Genomic DNA, 20150 nt, shown 5'->3' with positions numbered 1-20150 from the left:
TTATGGGAATGCTAGAAGAGGAAAGAATAGCAGCAGTAGGGGAGGGAATGAGAGAGAGACGTATTGATAGAGGAGGGGAGAATGGAAACAGAGAGAGGAAATGAGAAGAATGCGAGGGAGTGCTAGAATCAGGGACAGAATGATGCGAGGACAGCAGGTAAGTAGGGGAACATGGAGAGAAAGGGCTACAGGAGAGAGAGAGAGAGAGTGTGGGATGCAGTTGAGCAATCGAGGAACAGAGTGGTTAGAGGTGTGATGTATGGAGACTCGATGATCTCTGGTGTGCAAGATAGGATGTCAGAGGTGTGTTTGCCTGGAGGGACGATAGAAAATGTGGCTATGGCAATTAAGAGGGGTAAAAGGATGGATGAAATGATTGTAATGGTGGGCACGAATGACTTGAGAGGCAGTGTAAATTGGGCGGCGAGAGATCTGAGATTCTTACTTGAAGTTGTGCAAAAGAAAACTCAGAGAGGGAAGATTGCATGTATGTGTGTTGCCCAGGTATGATGGTGACAAGCTGAGCAGAAGAGCAGCAATACTCAATCGCATAATAGCCAGAATTTGTGAGAAGAGAGGATTGGAATACGTGGATGCTTGGAGGGCATTTGAGGACAGATGGGAAACTGTATGCTAGAGACTGCTTGCATTTGAATGAAGAAGGATGAAGGCATCTGGAAAGATTGCTGTTTTCTGAATGAGTCAGTGTGTCAATGCAGGGAAACTAGAATTCCCAGGGTGGATATTAGCAGGGGTGGCCTCTTTGTGGGAATAGGTGCTTGGGGGGAAGGGGGATGACATCATGTAACATTGAGCCCAGGGGGTTGAGAGGGGGACAATGATAGGTATAGAAGCAGTGACACTTTTATGCTCTTTTATACTAATGCCAGGAGCATCCAAAATAAAGGAGATGAATTGGTGGCACTGATAGCATCAACCTGGCCAAAGATTATTGAGATCTCTGAGACGTGGTTGATGGAGGATGATATAATAACCGGAATTGAAGTGGTAGGGTACAGCATTTTTCGGCAGGATCAGAAAGGAAAACGTGATGGTGGAGTACTGCTTATGATAAGTGATGACTTATGTCCTCTAAGAGTGGAGGCTTTGGAAGGCAGTGACACAGGTGGTTTTGAAGAAGTGGCCAATTAGTATTACAGCTAATACTGCTGTAGCTAACTACAGCAGTATAAGCTGGGAAGAGGAAAATGCAAATAGTAAGAAGGGGGGGGATAGAATTTCTGGAATTCCTGAGGGACAAATGTCTTCGACAGCATGTAATAGAGGGAACAAGAGGTTCAAGTTTTGGATTTGGGCATAGCATCAGAAGAGCTGATAATAAGTGAGATGACATCTCTCCCACCAGTTGGAGAGAGTGACCATGTGGTTTTGACTTGGAAGATGAACAGATATGCAAGTGTATCAAAGAAAAGGGAACGTATGTGGAATTATAAGGTGGATGATTATAATAGTCTTAGGTATCAACTAGGTGCAGTTCCATGGAGGGTAGAATTGGAAGGCCAGGATATCATTCGTGCTTGGGAAATTGTGAAAGAATATTTGTTAGCAGCAATAGTAAGCTGTATTCCATGGGTGAAGAAGCAGACACAATTTGGTGTAAAGTGGATGACAAACAATATCAAACAGGAACTGCAGTTGAAAAAGAGATTATGGAAGATATATAAGGAGTGGGGTGGAGGACAGCTACACGAATAATACAAGACACAGGCCAGGAGAGTGACCAGAATGGTGAGGAAGGCAAAACTGGAATATGAGAAGAGATTGGCACTAAGATCCAAAGAATATCCTAGGGAATTTTTTAGCTATGTGGCCAGTAGGCAGAGAAACGATTGTGGAAAAATGACATTGCAGGATAAAAATGGGAATAGAGTAACTGATGCAGAGGACATAGTTCAGTGAGCACTTTATTGGAGTATTTCATCCTGGAGGAGGTTTTAATACTAGAGGGGGATAGGGCAGGTTCAGGGTTTAGAGGTGCGAGAGGAGAGTGTGTTCCAAATGCTGAGTACTCTGAATACCAGTAAAGCTTTTAGACTGGATGGTATTTCACCACGGGTTTTGAGAGAATGTGCTAAAGAACTGACAGCTCCATTGACCTGGCTTTTCAATAAAAGTCTGGCTGTCTGAAAGGTACCCAGAGAATGGAAGAAAAGTAAGATAGTGCCACTGCATAAGGGCGGTAGCAGACTGGAAGTATAAATTATAGGCCTGTTTGTGTGACATCAGTAGTTGTTAAGGTCTTGGAGAAATTGGTGAGGGACTATATACAGCGTTGGACAGATGAGGGTAATGTTATTTGTGAGACTCAAGATGGATTTGTTAAGGGGTGCTCTTGCTTTAATAATATGATTACCTTTTATAATAAAGTGACAAGTGCAGTTGATGAGGGAATGGCATGTACTGCCATTTGTTTGGATTTTGCAAAGGTGTTTGACAGGGTGCCACATGATAAGCTGATATTTAAGTTGCAGCACATGGGTTTAAATGTTGGGTTAGTCAAATGGATTCAGGATTAGCTGACTGATAGGATCAGAGAGTTGTGTATGGTGGGGCAATATCAAGGAATCAGAAGGTTACAAGTGGGGTTCCATAGGGATCAGTACTGGGACCTGTATTGTTCAACCTTTATATCAATGATATTGTCAATGGATTGCAAGGGGAAATCCAGTTGTTTGCAGATGATGTGAAGCTGAGAAGGGTTATCAGTAATAGTGCAGATGTGGCAGCCCTGCAAGGGGATTAGAATAAACTAGACAGATGGGCAAATGAATTGGAGTGTTGGTTCAATGCAGCCAAATGTAAAGTCTTGAGGTTTGGGATCCATCGATGGGAAGGATGCATACTCAATTGGAGGAGCTGTACTAGAGGAGGTAGAGGAGACAAGAGATCTAAGGGTGGTGATTGATAGAAAACTGAAATTCAGGGAGCATATTGCAACGGTGGTTAGGGTAACTCAGAGGATTGCTGCAATACTGAGAAGAATGCTGACCTGCAGAGATAAAAGTGCTATCATTTCATTGTATAAGGCCCTGATCAGATCACACTTAAACTATTTTCTAAAATTTGGTCTCCAGGATTTGAAGGGGATAAATTGACTGTGGAAAGGGTACAGAGGCAGATAACAAGGATAGTTTCAGGACTGTACAATATGAGTTATGAGGATCGACTGAGGGAATGTGGACTGCAGAGTTTGGTGGATAGAAAAAGGAGGGGGATGATATGATCGAGACTTTTAAACTGTTGAGAGGCAGTTACACGGTAGACATTGGAAAGTTCTTTCGCTCGGTGGAACGGCGGGAAAGAACGATGACAAGGGGCCATCCCCGGAAGTTAAGAAAGGAGGCTGTGCGTATGATGGTGAGCAGTGGTTTCTTTGCGTGGAGGGTGGTTGAACCTTGGAATGCATTGCCTGAGAGAGAGTGGTTGGAGTGGGAATGGTTAGTGGGTTCAAGGAGTGGTATGATAAACTTTGTGTTTCCTAAAAACGACCTCCCACGATGAGTCTTTTGACTCCATGGGGGCCTGGATAATAATAATAATAATGATGATAACAAAGGATTAAACCAAGAATATAATTCTTGCCATATTTAATTTAGTGTATAACCAAGTAAAAACCTTTCAACATCTTTCTCTGATACAGAGTATTTTAATAATAAGGGGATACACCTTTTTGCTACTTGTATATGGATAATACATGACTTCTGTATTGCTTCAACGTTGTCATATCTTCTGGGTCTGATTCCTGCTGATGGCAGCTTCTTTTCTTGGGAGTAGAGCAGTTTTGTTCAATGTCAGGCTTTTTCCTGTCACCAAGTAGAGCCACCAATGAGTTTCCTGCCCTGAAGTAATTCAGGTTTGGAGTAAGGAGCTTAGTAGTAATCCCTTTGGGTCACTGAGTGAGATTTAGGGCCATCTTATAGATCACTCAAAGTTTTTGGAGAAGTACCTGCACTTGAACAGTACCTCAATAAAGGTGTCTGGCCCACTGATGTGTGTGTCTTTGGACTTGATTCCGGGGAGCAGAGCAGTTCTGCTTGTTGGCCTGTCACTGAGTAGAATGGCCGATAAGAATTTGACGAGTTTAGGAGTTATCCTTTTGAGTTACTCAGTGAGATTTAAAGTGATCTTGTAGATCACTCAGAATTTTTGGAGAATGGTATCCCCTTACTCCTTAACGGTATCTCGATAAAGGTCAAAATCAGCCTGAATATTGGCCTTACCATAATGTATAGCATCCTATACATCTGATGAAAGGAGATGTGCTTTGCATTATGAGATACTAAGCCAATTGATGTGAAGTCATTAACCTTTATATACAAGTAGCCCAGTTGTGAAGATATTTTACATGCAAACTTTGTTTGCTTACTTTAATAAAGGATTTATCCAAGAATAATTTCTTGTAATATTTAATTAATTTTTTTTATTTTTTATGATGACCTTATACGTGAATTTTCTTAGATAACTTTGGTTTCTGTAGTTAGCACATGCCATACTTTGTCAGAGGCCTGCCAAAAACTCATACACAAAGCACAAGACCATTTCTCTTGCCTTGTGTAATATTTAAGTGTATTTATATTTTATTCAATATCTTGTCCTTGTGTTAATCAATTTACTTTATTGCTGCCTTAAACTGTTTACCCTGATAATCCTATCTTAACACAAGCTATGATGCTAAACTACGAAGCCTATCTATCTACTTGGCCGACTACTTAGAGTAACCAAGTGTATTGAACTCTCAGACAAAGGGCCTATTTCCTTGTTGGAGACAAGTCCTTTGTAATTACTGTCGGGAGTTGTTTCCCTGTCAGGTACTGGCAAATTTATTTGTTCTGCTGTGCCAGCCACTATCCCTAGGAGGAATCCTTAACCAGGGAACTTCTCTCAGAAATTATACAGAGGGGATTATCCCTACACTTATCCTTCAGCACCTAATTATCTAACTAGTTATACTCAATGATGTTTGCAATCGTGACCTACAAATATTCAATTATTCTTCACATTAGGTTCCGAATTTATGAGCGATGAGTTGAATTCAGGCACAGGCTAATTTCAGGTTAAAACATAAAGGACATTTATTAAGATCACTAAATTGTACCTGAGTATGACTTTAATCTAATTCTCGCTATTAGATTAAAGTCATACTCAGGTGAGGAGCTATCATTGATATTTAGAACTTAATTGGAAATTTAACATAGTCTCCTTTTAAGATTCCACTCATTTGACTGTACACAATACATATATCAAAACTCTCATCTTCTCAGTTTATCCTATCAAGCTATGTTAAAGGCTACAAATCATAATTATTACACTCTACCTAATTCACAATCTGAGACAAAGATACCTATAGAGCTAGACCTTTGCAGTTAACGCTAATCACCTAAAGTTCCTCACTAGAATGTTCGTTCACACTGAATACTTAACTGCAATTCACGCTTCTTTTACAGCATGCTTCTCTTCTAACATAAGGGAGAAGAAAACATTACTTAACCAAGATAGTCCACTTTCTGCATACAGTACTGAGTTCTCCTTCCTTGAAAACTTAGTTTGGAACATCGTAGATTTACCTTTGGTCATACATGGTGTACACCTCATCTGCTCTGTTCAGCATGGCTGTTGATCTGTCCATGTTGGTCTGGTTCTGTTTGCGGTGATTCTATTCCATATTGCGGTCACGAATACGAGAACTACGGCTGCCAATATAGAACATCTACGGGCTATCCTGGATCCATCACAAGGTGAGATAGAACCGCTCGTTTGAGAAGAGCAGGTCAAAAATCAAACTGTCATGACTCAAGCAAGGGTGAAAGTGCCACGATCAAAAAGCCCTCTGCAAGGGGGGGGGTTAACCCTTTTTATTTTGCACCTTTAGTGCCTTCTTTTCTCTTATGAATCTTCACCTGACACACACCTTCTTTTCCCGCTAATCCATCCGGGTCACCGCGTTTCCTTAAGTTTGCGAATTCAAGCGGAGCCGCTTTCTGATAATTTACACTGCCACAAGCGTAACGCTCGCCCAAGCACCTTGAACTTTAGATTACATACGTTTCACATAGAACATATTATGGCCGTTACAATTAACTTAAACGTAATTCTTCACACAGAATAATTGCCATTTTTGATTCATGCTTTGTATCATTATATAAATTATTCATTCTATATACCTCCTTCACAATCAGTTTCTATATTAAAGCTCAAGTATTTCTTAATTGTTTTCCAATTCTTGTTGAATCCTGAATAAACCAAATTAAAGAATAAAATTTTCCGTTCCAGATTCAACACCTTGCTTGAATTTGTTAGAGCTCTGAATGTTTCATTTCTTTGTCTTTGAATTAATAATTTTCTTCTACTGTGATATTAATTTAGGAAGGAAGGTATACAAAGATCATGAAATTATTTTAATAAGACAAGTAGCAATTGTTATTCAGAGATTCTATTTCAGTTAAATCGGCTATGAGTAAGAAACCCATTCTATAACATTTTAAGATGGTTGTCTGACTAATAGTTTGTATTATATAATATTTTTCAGTTTTTTTGCATTTTATGTGATGTATATTTTGTATTCATTATGTTAGGTGCAGGGGCTCAATGGAAAACAATATCTGAACCAGCTTCACCAGATGATACTATAACTCTTCAGATGCTATTGTTGATGTTAGCTGCAGATTCAGTATTGTATATGATCATAGCATGGTACCTAGATAATGTATGGCCAGGAGAATATGGAATCCCCCTTCCAATTTATTTTCCTTTCATGGTATGTATCTGTTATATATTTTAAATTATTAAAACTTTGGGGAGGGGGTTGTGTTTGGCACACATTACTGCATATTTAGTAGTACAGTTGAAAGTTGAGAAGAAAGAAGAACTTATAGCTAGTATTTATGTTTTGCAGTGATTCATCTTCCGTTAAAAAATAAGTGATGTATATGGTGTAAAAGGATGTGCTCCTCAATAATGCCCTAATACAAATGCTGAACCATCTAATAAATTTATCATACTCCCCAGCATTTCATTCACCCTTTTGGGAGAATGCCAGTTTGATCCTTTAGGTGGTAGATTACCTTCATCACTCAATGAAACACCTGACCAACCAGCTCTGGAATCCCCTTTAGAACAAGGATTCAGCTTCTACTCTTTTCACTTCTCTTTTCAGGTTTGTCAGTAAATCACTTCAAGTCCTAACCTCCTCCATTTAAGGGTACAGCAGTAAAGAGTAATTCCATTGGCCAACAGTCAGGCAGTATAATATTGTATGGTATAGTTGGAATGGGTGGTGAGTGCTCCAACATTGAATGTGTTCAAAGCAAGGTATGATAATTGTGGTCTGTGAGTATTCACAGACCACAATAACTATATTCAACCTCATGTGATGAATCTTTGGACTCCATAGGAGGCTTGGAAGTATTACTAATACTATTGCTGTTAGGGTTATTTTGTGCCTGAAAGAGACTTTGAGTAGTAACATGTGGTGAGGGATCATTGAGATGACATTATGGTAAAGGGACTATTATTATTATTATTACTGACACCTCCAGGGAGTCCAGAGACTCATCAAGGGAGGAATCCCACTCTACAGCTATCCATCCCCCACCACTCAATCCACACACCACACCAAAGCCATCTACCACCCACCACATCTAGTATTTTTCACAGACAATCACAAACATCCATGCCCATGGCAGGATTCAGGACTAGTAGACTAGTACTCTTTGTACAGACAAAATATGCAAGAGTGTTTTTTCTTCTAACTGTATGGCCCTACTCTGTAATTAACTATTCACTGCAATCAATTATAGGCAGTTAAAATAATAATAAAAAAAAACCTCCTTTGAAAAATAACAGTGATAAAAGAAATCCAAAAAAAACTATCAAAAATTATTTCCATATTCAATTGATCAGGTTTTCATGGCAAATATAAAACATCTGTCATCAACTTGTCCTATTTGACATCTCAAATAGCAGTTCCAACACCCTATATATCTTAATTGCTGAAATTACATTCTGTCTGATTCCTTCTGCCACAAGGATGACACTTTTATTTGGAATGTCTAATATTCAAACTTGTCATTTTGATCTTCTTTGGCTTAAAGTTTACTTGTCCCATTCTCTATCATTCATTTGTTGTCTTTGCCTTTCCTCTAATTCTGAAAATCAATTACACCTCTTTGACTTCTTATCTATGAATAAATCAAATTGATTTCCTTTCTTACACTTTCCATCCAAATGCTCATCTTTCTTTGTGACTTTAATATCCACTGCATCAATTCACTTTCTTTTTCCAGTTCTACTGACTAAGTGAAAGAGAGACAAGTATTTATTCAGAGTAATGATCTGACACAAATTGTCCGTCTTTCAACTAGAATGCCAGATAACCCTAACCATTACCCATTAATTTTTATCTTTTCTTGACCAGTTCTCCTTCCATGTATATTGTAGAAGTCACTTCTTCTCTTCCGCAGCAGATAAAACTACAGTTTTATCTGCTGTGGTGGTGCACTCTTATGTCAGCCATTCTCACCTGTGTGTCCTCTAGATCAGGGGTCGGCGAAGTGGGTAAATTACCCCAAGTGGAATAAAAATGAAATTCTTGGGGATAATGAGGACACAATAGACATAAATAAAATTATATAAAAAAGCGTGTTCCTTCTTATGACAGAAATTTTTGCTAAGGCTTATTTTTTGACACACGTTTTTGCTTTGTTTAAGTCGATTTAAGTAGTTATTTAATTTAATTTATTTCAATAGTTCTATTTTAAGTGTAAGATTTTAATTTATTAACCATATTTTAGTTTTATGTTAGTTCGATAATTTGATTAATATATTTTCTCCTTGTTCGATTAATTTTCGATGAAATAATTAAATACTGCCTTCATCTTGAGGACATGTCTTCGTGCCATGTTTACCAATTAAATTATTGTAAATTTAAATGAACTTTAAAAAACTTAAATTCAATCACTGTATTTTTTACCCTTCAGATGACATCAACTAGCAAAAGAATATACCAGGAAGAGTTCCTCAATTATGGGTTTACACAAATAGAAGACAAAGGAATAATGAAACCACAGTGTGTTGTCTGTTTGAAAGTACTGCTGAAGAATCTTTCAAAAAGAGTCAATTGAAGAAACATTTGGATAATTTGCACTGTCAAAAGACAAAGATTGGACAGCAACTTGAGAGGTACATTCAATCTAAGTTCAGCATCAAAGGCTAGCTTTGAAGTGGCCTGGTTGATTGCCTGAAACAAGAAACCATATACTATTGGTGAGGAATTGGTTAAACCAGCAGCTTTGAAAATGGCAGAGATTATGTGTGGTCAGAAAGAAGCCATGAAACTAAATTCAGGCCCTTCTCTGCAAAAGTTGTGAAAGAAAGACTTTCTATTTTAGCAGAAAATGTGAGGGAACAAGTTATTTCTTCAATAAAAGAGAGTAAATGCTTTGCTATTCAGCCTGATGAGACTACAGATGTCAGTAGTATTCGCAGCTGATGGTGTATGTTCACTACAAAGGTTTACATGCAATTGAAGAGGAATTGTTGTTTTGTTCTCATTTCAAGTTGCGATCTCATGGAATTGATGTATTCAATAAAGTTAATGAATACTTTAATAATGTTAATTTAAAGTGGGAAGACTGCATTGCTGTGTCTGTTGATGGAGCTCCAGCTATGTTGGGTCATGTAAGTGGTTTTTCGGCTTTGGCAAGAGAGAATAATCCAAAAATTGAAGTTAACACTGTATGATCCATTGCCATGCACTGCTTGTGAAACATTTGGAACCTGCACTGGAAGCCATCACGCATGATGTTATCAAGGTTGTGTTGTCAAAGGACATACACTAAACATGTGACTATTTTGTGAATTATGTAAAGATGGCAAGGCTGAATACACAGACCTACTTTATCATACAGAAGTGAGGTCACTCTCACGTGGAAATATTCTGAACCGAGTGTGGGCTCTCAAAACTGAACTTGAAATTTTTATGGTTGATCAAAAGCATGTTCTCACAGATAAGTTTACAACCTCCTTGTGGGTTGCACATCTCGCATATTTAGCTGATATTTTTGAACAAAGCATTGAACAAAGAATTGCAAGGAAAAAACATCAATATAATTTCAGCCAGAGAAAAGATTTCAGCATTTGGATCAAAGCTTTTATGTTGGAGACAGAAAGCAGAACAAAACAAGATAGCTGCCTTTTCAAAGTTAGCTTTGTTTTTGGAAGATTGTGAAAATATTACTTTTGATGACATCAAGGATACGGTTATAAGGCATCTTACCAAACTCAAAGAGCGGTTCTCTGATTACTTTCCAGATCTTGATTCACATACTGTCAGTTGGGTTGTAGATCCTTTTAAATGTGAAATTGCTGATGTACCAGAAGTGCCTCAAGGGTTGGCAGAGGCACTTCTTGAACTTCAATCCAATAATGAAGCACGTGTTGAATTTGAAAACAAAGCAGATCTGTCATATTTTTGGATGTCAATAGCTGCAAAGGCTTTCAAAATTGCACATGAGGAGGCAGTCAGAAAGTTGCTGCCTTTTGCAACAACCTACCTTTGCGAACAAAGATTTTTCCACTCTAATGAACATGAAAACAAAGCAGAAAAATCGATTGAGTCCTGGAGACAGACAGTATCCAAATTACTCTGACATCAAAATGCCCCGATTTTGATGTTATTGTATCAAAATGTGCCAAAGAGTTAGCAAACAAACAATTGGCATATTACAAATAGCTAGAGACATGAACTCCTGTTTCATTTTCAGTCTATAATGAAGCATGCAACAAATGCAAAACATTCCATCCATAAATCTATATCAGACTTCAGAGGAGCTCATCATCAAATTCCTGCTATGTACTCTCAAGGGGTGTACAGGATATGATAGTACTACATGAAAAATTTACATCATTATTAATTTCCTATCTACAATTTTCCTCCAAATCAGTCTGTTACTTGTCAAGACTCCAACATTATCAGATCTTATATTTCTAGGAATACAATTTTATTAATACAGACCAGTATTTTACAATAAAAAACATTTATTAAAACCTACCAGTTTCGCCAGCAAACTGTCTGGCTTTTTCAAGGCATTTCGGAGATATGAAGGCTAGTAAATGCAAATAAAAGGAAAATAAAAAACGTTGTAAACCAAACTAGTATCTACTACTGGCTAGCTGTAGTTCAGATTGATTGAGAGAGAGGATCAAGTTTTTCCACGAACTGTTTAGAATTACACCCTGATTTCTGTTGAGGTTTCCACCGGTTATTAGTACTATTGTGGCTTCTTTAAATCCAACACACGAGATACGAACTTAATAAAAGTGATATTAATTGTCGCAAGTTCTTTGATGAAATTTCCAACAAAGTAGAATACACCATATGGAATCAACTAGACCAAATGATACAACGCAGTTAAGAAAAAACTTTCAAACTTTATAAGGATAAACAAATTAGGAAATTCAACGAACTTTACAAGAAAAAATATCGGACACAAAACAACCTCCCAAATGACAAAGTGATTTTCAATTTGTCAAATCATAGCCTCACAAGAAATGAATCTGATATTCTCAAAAAAGGTTTTAATTTCGCGATTACGCCCAAAAACATTCCTAAAATGGATTTTATGTGTGGAATTGAAAAAGGCCTATATCCACTACCAAAAAACGTTGCCGACACTATTAGATTCAAAAGTACAATAATCCTTGCCAAAGCAAAACAACCTGTTCTCAACATGTCTCCTTATGATAGAAAGGCAATTCTCAACTTGAAGAAAAATAAAGATATCATTATTACAAAAGCTGATAAAGGAAATTCTACAGTTATCCTCAACTCTAAAGATTATTATGATAAGTTAAACGTATTACCATCAGACACCTCAACTTATAAAATCCTAGACAGAGACCCCACAATTAAAAATCATAATGAAACAAACTAACTAATCAGAAATTGTAACAATTGGCCAGAAGAAGTGAAGAGAACACTAAAATCCTCACATCCTATCACCCCAAGACTATATGGAACACCTAAAATACATAAACAGAATATACCTCTCCGTCCAATAGTTGATGGAAGATCATCACCAACCTACCTTTTGGCAAAGCATCTTGCAAACTTATTAAATAATAAAATAAGATCAACAGAATCCTATATCAAGAATAGTCAACATTTTGTAAATAAACTCCAAGCCATTAAGATTGCACCAACTGACATGCTAGCCAGCCTAGATGTTGTATCCCTTTTCACCAATGTTCCAGTAGAAGAGGTAACAAACATCATCTAAGACCTCTTTCCTCTAGACATCACACACATGTTTAGACACTGCCTTCAATCTAATTTCTTCTACTGGAACATTCCCTGTGATCTTGCCTACATCGGACAAACTTCACGAAGTTTAGAAATTAGACAAAAAGAAGATGTTGTTAACCTTCAATCTAATTTCTTCAAGGTTAACAACACCATATACCAACAATTAGAAGGCCTAGCAATGGGAATCCCACTATCACCATCTTGTGCAGACCTTTTCATGGAAAAACTTGAAAAAGAAATTCTCTCTGCAATCTCTCCAAGACCATCTACATGGTGGAGATATGTGGATGATATATTCATCATATGGCAAGACAGCTTAGACAACCTTAAATCGTTTGTGGATAAAATCAACTCAATACATAGCATGATAAAATTCACTCTGGAAGTAGAAAACAACAACCAACTGCATTTTTTAGATATTTTGATAAAAAAACAACCTAACAGTGTCAAATTATACATTTACAGAAAGCCCACAGATACTGGAAGATATCGTCACTATACTTCAAACCATCACAAGTCACACAAACCGAGTATTATCCACATGTTGAAACATAGAGCCAAAAAGTTTATATCAGAAGAGGAGGATACACAGAATGAACTCTCACTAATAGCCAACACATTATCACAAAATGGATATCCTCAAAACATCATCAAAAAATATCTATACAATGACAACCCCACACAAGAAGAATCCCACCGTCAGCACGTTTCTACTGTAGTGATACCTTTCATCAAGTCAATTTCTTATCAAATAGCAGGAATACTAAGAGCCCACAACATCAGAGTGGTCTTCAAACCAACCACCAACATAAGACAAGTTTTAGGTTCTCCAAAAGATAAAGTTCCTTTCTACAAATATCCAGGAGTATATTACATTCCCTGCTCCTGTGGTCTTGCCTACGTCGGACAAACTTCACGAAGTTTAGAAATTAGACAAAAAGAACATGTTGGTGATGTAAACCACAACAGAAGCATCTCTTCCGGCTTAGCACATCATTTCTGCACGTCTAACCACACGATAGATTGGGAAAACAGCTCCATGCCATATCTCGATGACCACTACAGGCATCGTGTATTTAAGGAAGCCACAATAGTACTAATAACCGGTGGAAACTTCAACAGAAATCAGGGTGTAATTCTAAACAGTTCGTGGAAAGACTTGATCCTCTCTCTCAATCAATCTGAACTACAGCTAGCCAGTAATCACATTACAAGTCTACAACAAACACGCATGCGTGATAATGAATAAGAACAATAAGTCATCTCTGTCACGCGAAACGTGTAACCATAGATACTAGTTTGGTTTACGTTTTTTATGTTCCTTTTATTTGCATTTACTAACGTTCATATCTCCGAAATGCCTTGAAAAAGCCAGACAGTTTGCTGGCGAAACTGGTAGGATTTAATAAATGTTTTTTATTGTAAAATACTGGTCTGTATTAATAAAATTGTATTCCTATTATAAAACGACCAAAAATGTATACTTTAAATCTTATATTTCTAATATAAGATTCTTCTAATTTCTAATAATCGTCTAAGGCACTTTGGACCATATCAGTCCACCTATATCTTGGTCTTCCTCTGGATCATTTTCCTGCCAACCTTTCAGAGAACACTTGTTTTGCTAATCTTTCCTTGCCCATTTTGTTTAAGTGACCATACTACCTGAGATTAGCTCTGCTGACGCATTTCTGGATGCTGACAATGTCAAGTTCTTTCCTAATATCCTCGTTTTTAATATGATATTGCCATTGATGCCATCTGTTCACGCCTATAATCTTTCTCAGAACTCTCATATCTGTGGTCTCTAGTCTTTGGTCAAGTGTTTTACTTCTGACCCAGCTCTCAGATCCATGAGTTAAAACTGGTTTGAACACAGTCTTGTATACAGCTAATTTAGTATTCCGACTAATTTCTCTCTTACTCCATATGAATTTATTCAATTGACTTCCCACCATACCAGCTTTGCTGATTCTGTTGTCTATTTCTATATTTAATTTACCATCTTCAGTAAAAATTGTGCCTAAATAGCTGAAATGTGTTACTTGTTCCACAGGTTCTCCATTCACAACACAGTTGACATTTTCAATGATTCTGCCTATTTTCATTGTCTTTGTCTTTTTATTGCTGACCTTCATACCATATCTATTACAACAGCTATTCAATTTAGTCATAGAATCTTGCAGACGTGTTATACTTTTAAATAAATCTGCTACATCATCCGCATAAAGCAAAGAGCTGATATTAACATCTCCAATTTTGATATCATGTTTCATACCACTTTCCTTCATAATGTGATCCATATAGATAATGAATAACAGAGGGGATGATGTACATCCTTGTCTCACACCAGATTTAACATTAAACCATCTTTCTGTACTTCCTTCAATTCTAACTGCTGACTTACAACTCAAATAAAGACTAAGTATTTCTTGATATAATGCCCCATTGACACCATATAACTGCAGCATATTGAATAGCTTCTCTCTTGGCACCTTGTCATATGCCTTTTCCAAATCCACAAAACTTAAATACAGATCTTTGTTATATTCCCATGCTTTCTCAACTATTTGTCGTAAAGTTAAGATCTGATCCTGACAGTCTCTATTTGGCCTGAATCCAGCTTGTTCTTCACCAAGCTTTTCCTCCACAATTCTTCTCAACCGTTTCTCAGGTATACTTGCATAGATCTCGCCAGGAACACTCAGTAGGGAAGTACCTCTGTAATTCTCACATGCAGTTTTATTTCCCTTTTTATATATGGATACTATGAGAGCTCTATTCCAATCATCGGGAATTCGTCCCTACAGGACTTCTGAACTATCCAGTACAGCCACTGTAAGACTCTCACACCACCATACTTCAGCATTTCTGGTCGAATATCATCTACTCCTGCTGCCTTTCCACATTTCAAGCCTTTGATGGCTTTTTCTACTTCAAGTATGGATATGTATTCCTGACTGCATGCCTGGTCAGTGTTTTTTACCACTGTGCTGTCATCACTGCTTGTTTCATTTAGAAGTTTTTCAAAGTAATTACTCCATACTTCAAGGATATCTTTTTCTCCCGTTTTCATGTCACCTTTATCATCTCTAACTCCTTTTATAGCGCACTTTCCTCCATTCCTAATCTTCTTCAACAGCCTCCAGAATATTTTGCCACTTCTTGATATTTATTTTCTATATTCTTGCCAAAGTCCTCCCATGACTTTTTGTTTAGCTAGTTTTACACAGTGTTTAGCATTCTTGCATTTGTCTCTATATTCTCTAAGAGCACAAGCTGACTTATTTGCCAGGAACTTTTGATATGCTTTCTTCTTTTCCTTCACTGCCTCTTTAACTTCCTGTGTCCACCAGGGAGTTCTGATTTTTTTATCCTTACAGACAACCTCACCACATGCCCCTCTGGCAGAATCAATGTTTTCTTCAGAGTTTGCCACTGAATCTCTAAGGTTTGATTCCTGTTCTCAAACTCTTTCATTTTTTCTTCAATAATCTTTGTGTATTTTAGTCTACAGTTCACATCTGAGAGCTGCTCAACGTTTATTCGCTTTAAAACTTTCTTACATGTTATTCTTTTCGATATGAAATTCAATTTTATCTTGCTCAAGACTAGATAGTGATCACTTCCAATTTCTTATCCTCTGTGCCCTCTGGTGTCCTGCACCAGGGAGAAAACATCACTATCAACAATAACATAGTCAATGAGACTTTTCTTATTCCTTGCCTCTTCTCTCCATGTGAATTTGTGCACATTTTTATGTTGTCCTGAGCAGAAATCCAACAGATATTTGCGATTATTATTAGCTTTGCTCTTTTCTCCAAATTTTCCCAAAATATTTTTGTATGTCTCACAATCATTTCCTACTCTACTATTTAGATCCCCAATAAGGACCAACTTTTCATTTTTCATTGTATCAGTGGCTTTTTCTAAAACCTCAAAAAATTCCTCCACTTCTACCTTAATAGAACCTTCTGTGGGACCATAGGCACAAATAAGTCTCATTGTCCAGTTCCCCATTCTCATATTTGCCCACATTACTCTACTTGAGACTGACTGCCATTCAAGAAGATTAGCCTCGTATTTTGTGTTGAATACTATGGCTTCTCCTTCTTTTCCTTGATTGTCATTGCTTGAATATAACATTTTGTATTTATTGCTCAGAAAGATCTCACCAGTTTTTGTCTTTTTTGTTTCAGTCACCCCTATTATGTCAATCTGGTACTTATCTAGTTCCTCAGCTAGCTCCATTTCTTTGCCATTCAGGCTTCTTACGTTGATAGTACCGATCTTTAAATCTGGTGATGTTGAGTTGGGGTTTGTTTTCAGATTTGTTCCAGTAGCTGACTTTTCGCTGTTCGCCCTGGTTCCCTGGCGAAAACAACGGGGGCCTTGTTTAACCGGGCGACGCCCCAGCCGGCATGAAATTCTGTCATGTTGTACCATCATTTTTTATTTTGGTTTAACCATTAAGAATACAATTTGGTCGGCTAAATCCCAAATTGTCAGCCCATCCTCGTTCGTTCAGTATCCAAGTAGATACCCAACAGGGTGCTCCACGAGAAGGTGAGGATTGGACATTAGGTCAGAAGCCCTGGTCGGTTCTTCGCATTCCTTTAAAGGCTATGTGGAGGTCTCCTCTCAGTTATACAGCTTTGACCCTTAAGCACCCCTAAAGCAAAAAATGCAAAACATTCCATCCATAAATCCATATCAGACTTCAGAGGAGCTTAATGCTATAAACTCAACTTTTGTATTCTCCGATCTCTTATAAAAGCCATTTGGTGCAGCTCCTCTGCTTCCAACTCTCTCTCTCTCTATAAACCAGATGGTATACTACTATAACAATTCCTAAATGCAAGGCTAACCCCCCTAGCATAAATTTTCTATTTCAAATCTCTTCTATAGATGACCACGACAAATCATCTTCATTCATAGAAAGAGCACCTTGCATGTCTACTTTGCTTGAGAATCCTTAATAACCTGGATATAAAAAGGCTTCTCTACAAGATACAATTTCCCTTATTGTTCTGAATAGGCAATCATCCTGTATCAACCCTACATTTTTTTATATAGTCAGCTCACAGCATGGACACATGTCTATAGGCAAGAAGGACCTCAATTCATATTCTTTTTCCTATAATAATACACAGATCACCAGGCAAGATAATCTGTTTTTCTCTTCTTGGATGGACATTTACCTCTATCCTTTTGTGGTACAAACACAGCACACAAGTTGCTTTCTCTGCCTCTCAAAATCTTGGTTTTCACTTGCATTCAAGAGAGTACATCTGACTTCACATAATATTAATATAAAATCTGCTTCACTTTAGAATATACTGTTCCTCTGTTTGGGGTGATTCAGTGAAAATTTCCCTAAGGATTCATGATGAGTGGAATATCAGCCCAAAGGCTTCAGTTCGGCGATGTAAAATTATATAAGTCAAGTGGATATTAGATCCAGCATTAATTCAAAGCTGAATATAGAAACTATGAAAATTTCATAAGGTAAGTTGACAGTGAACTTACGGGAATACATTCCCCGGCGTTGACAAGTTGCCTTAGCATGGACCACATAGAAGACATAGGCTGCCCAAACATCTATATATTTGCCTTTTATTTTTCCATTTTGATAAGGTTTCACTGACCTGATACCTTTTGGCTTTACTTTTATGCACTGACTGAGTGTTCACTTACGAAAAATACACCTCTCTGACATTTCAAGTTCCTTAGTACAAAATGAGAGTTTTTGCTTTCTTAAGGTTCTACCTGATCTCTGAGGAGAACCAACCAGTTCGAAACAGCTATCAGGTCAGTGAAACCTTATCAAAATGGACCAATAAAAGACAAATATATAGACCCTTGGGTAGTGCCTATGTCTTCTATGTTCATGGTTGATACTAAGGCAACTTGTGAATGCCAGTGAGTGTATTCCCATAAGCTCTCTGGTTAACTTACCTCACGAAACTTTCATAGGTTCTACATTCAGCTTTGAAATAATGCTGGATCTAATATCCACTTGACTTATATAATTCCTGAAGAATTATTTTTTTAAATATTTTTTTTAATTTTCTTGGTAACTTCAATTTTTAACCTGCAACTCAGAAAAATCACCTATAAAAGTTGCTTTTTTGGCAGTAATATGCCATTTAGGATTCAGAAATTCAAGATGGTGTTAACTGCCTATTGTTTGCCTCAAGGGCTCACTTTAGTAAGTACGGGCATGACAAACCCGAGGTACCCGATGCTGGACCATGCATTACTTCATGTAATATACATTTGTTATATTATCTGTATCCCCTTCTTTCTTTTCTTCTTGCTCCTTCTCCCCAATGCTATTAGAATATTTGAGGGCTAGGGGAAGAATCTTTCCTATTTTGTTATGTCATTTCATCTTATGCAGCCACCGATGGGGGCAAGCTATCACCAACAATCCGAGGTCCAAATAAATGGCAAAGGTTGACATTAGGAAGGGAACCTGGTCATAAAACTTCACTGCCATCTCTCCTATGATTAAATGAGTCGAAAAGAAAGTGATACAAGGGCTAGGGCATACCCCCTTAGGCGACACACGACTACATAGGCCTACAGCTGCAAGAAGTGGACAAGGGTTACCGGATCAAGGGTGGATATGGTTAAAGAAGCAAGCCCAGTGGGTGGAGAGAATGTTGCAAGTGGGAATGTTGAATGTTGGAAGCATGACTGGAAGGGGAAGAGAGGTGGCAGACATGAAGAGGAAGTTGGACATTTTATGTGTGCAGGAGACAAGGTAGAAGGGGGAGGGAAGGCGAAGGAACTGGGAGACGGGTATAAATTGTTCTACTCTGGAGCGAATAAAGAGAGAAGAAATAGTGTCAGAATTGTGGTGTGGCAGAATGAAGGGCAAAGTACTGGAAGTGGGTAGGAGGAACGACAAGATCATGTGAATGAAACTGGATCTTGGAGAAGAGCAAGTGGTTGTCTTATGTGTATACACCCCACAAGTTGGCTGTACAGCAGAGGAGAAAGATGAGTTCTGGAATGTGCTAGATGAAGAAATGAGGGAACTGGAAGAAAATGAGATGGTGATTGTTGAGGAGACTTGAATGGACTCAAGAAGACAGTATAGGGACTATGAAAAGGTGCATGGCAGCCATGGAGTGGGAATGATGATCCTCTCTCCTTCCTGGCTCATTAGACTTCACGTTAGCGTTTGATCTGCATTTGAACTCGCTTTTCTGCAAGAGGGAAGAACATTCAATAACATTTAAAAGTGGCAACAACAGTTCACAGATTGACTACATTTTGACTAGAAGAAAGCATCTTAAGGAAGTAACAAATTGTAAGGTAATCCCAACAGATCAAGTGGCATAGCAACACTGGCTGCTGTGTGCAGACTTTAAAATAAGGACGACAATAAGAACCTTTGGAAGCCATGGAATGAAAACATTTAAATGGCTTTGCTTAAAAGAAGAGAGAGTATGAGGAACCGTTTTAGGGAGAGGGTGTTAGAGAGGATTTTGGATGGACTAGAAAGTGTACAACATTGGTGGAGACATAATTCAAAAGCAATTCTTGAGCTGTGCAATCAAGGTGCTTGGTGAAACATCTGGAAAGATTAGAGAGCAGGAGGAGGGTTGTTGGTGGAATAATAATGTACAAGAAGAAGTGACAGCTAAGAGGAAGGCAAAGCAGAAGTGGGATGAGTCAACAGTGGAAGAGAACAGAGAGAGAGAGAGAGAGAGAAAGCAACAAGCCAAGATAGTTGTTGTGCAGGCAAAGGCCATGGCATATCAAGATCTTTATGATCAATTAGAAACAAAGGAAAGACAGGGGAAAATTTATCGAT

The 20150-nt window shown here is 37.9% G+C and overlaps 1 protein-coding gene across 1 annotated transcript in view; it reads left to right on the top strand.

Moving 5' to 3' along the window:
* Positions 1–20150, top strand: part of Abca3 (ATP binding cassette subfamily A member 3) — a 524972-nt gene that overhangs the window by 111788 nt on the left and 393034 nt on the right. The window contains exon 7 of the mRNA XM_090407639.1: positions 6594–6775. Within this exon, the coding sequence (XP_090263765.1) occupies positions 6594–6775 (182 nt within the window). The remainder of the gene's footprint in view (positions 1–6593; positions 6776–20150) is intronic.

The sequence above is a fragment of the Typopeltis vanoorti genome, chromosome 17 (assembly GCF_054136105.1).
Source record: "Typopeltis vanoorti isolate ZY-2024b chromosome 17, IOZ_Tvanoo_1.0, whole genome shotgun sequence".
Lineage (NCBI taxonomy): Eukaryota > Metazoa > Arthropoda > Arachnida > Uropygi > Thelyphonidae > Typopeltis > Typopeltis vanoorti.
The sequence above is the reverse complement of the archived record's forward strand: the minus strand, read 5'-3'. Positions and strand labels throughout refer to the sequence as shown.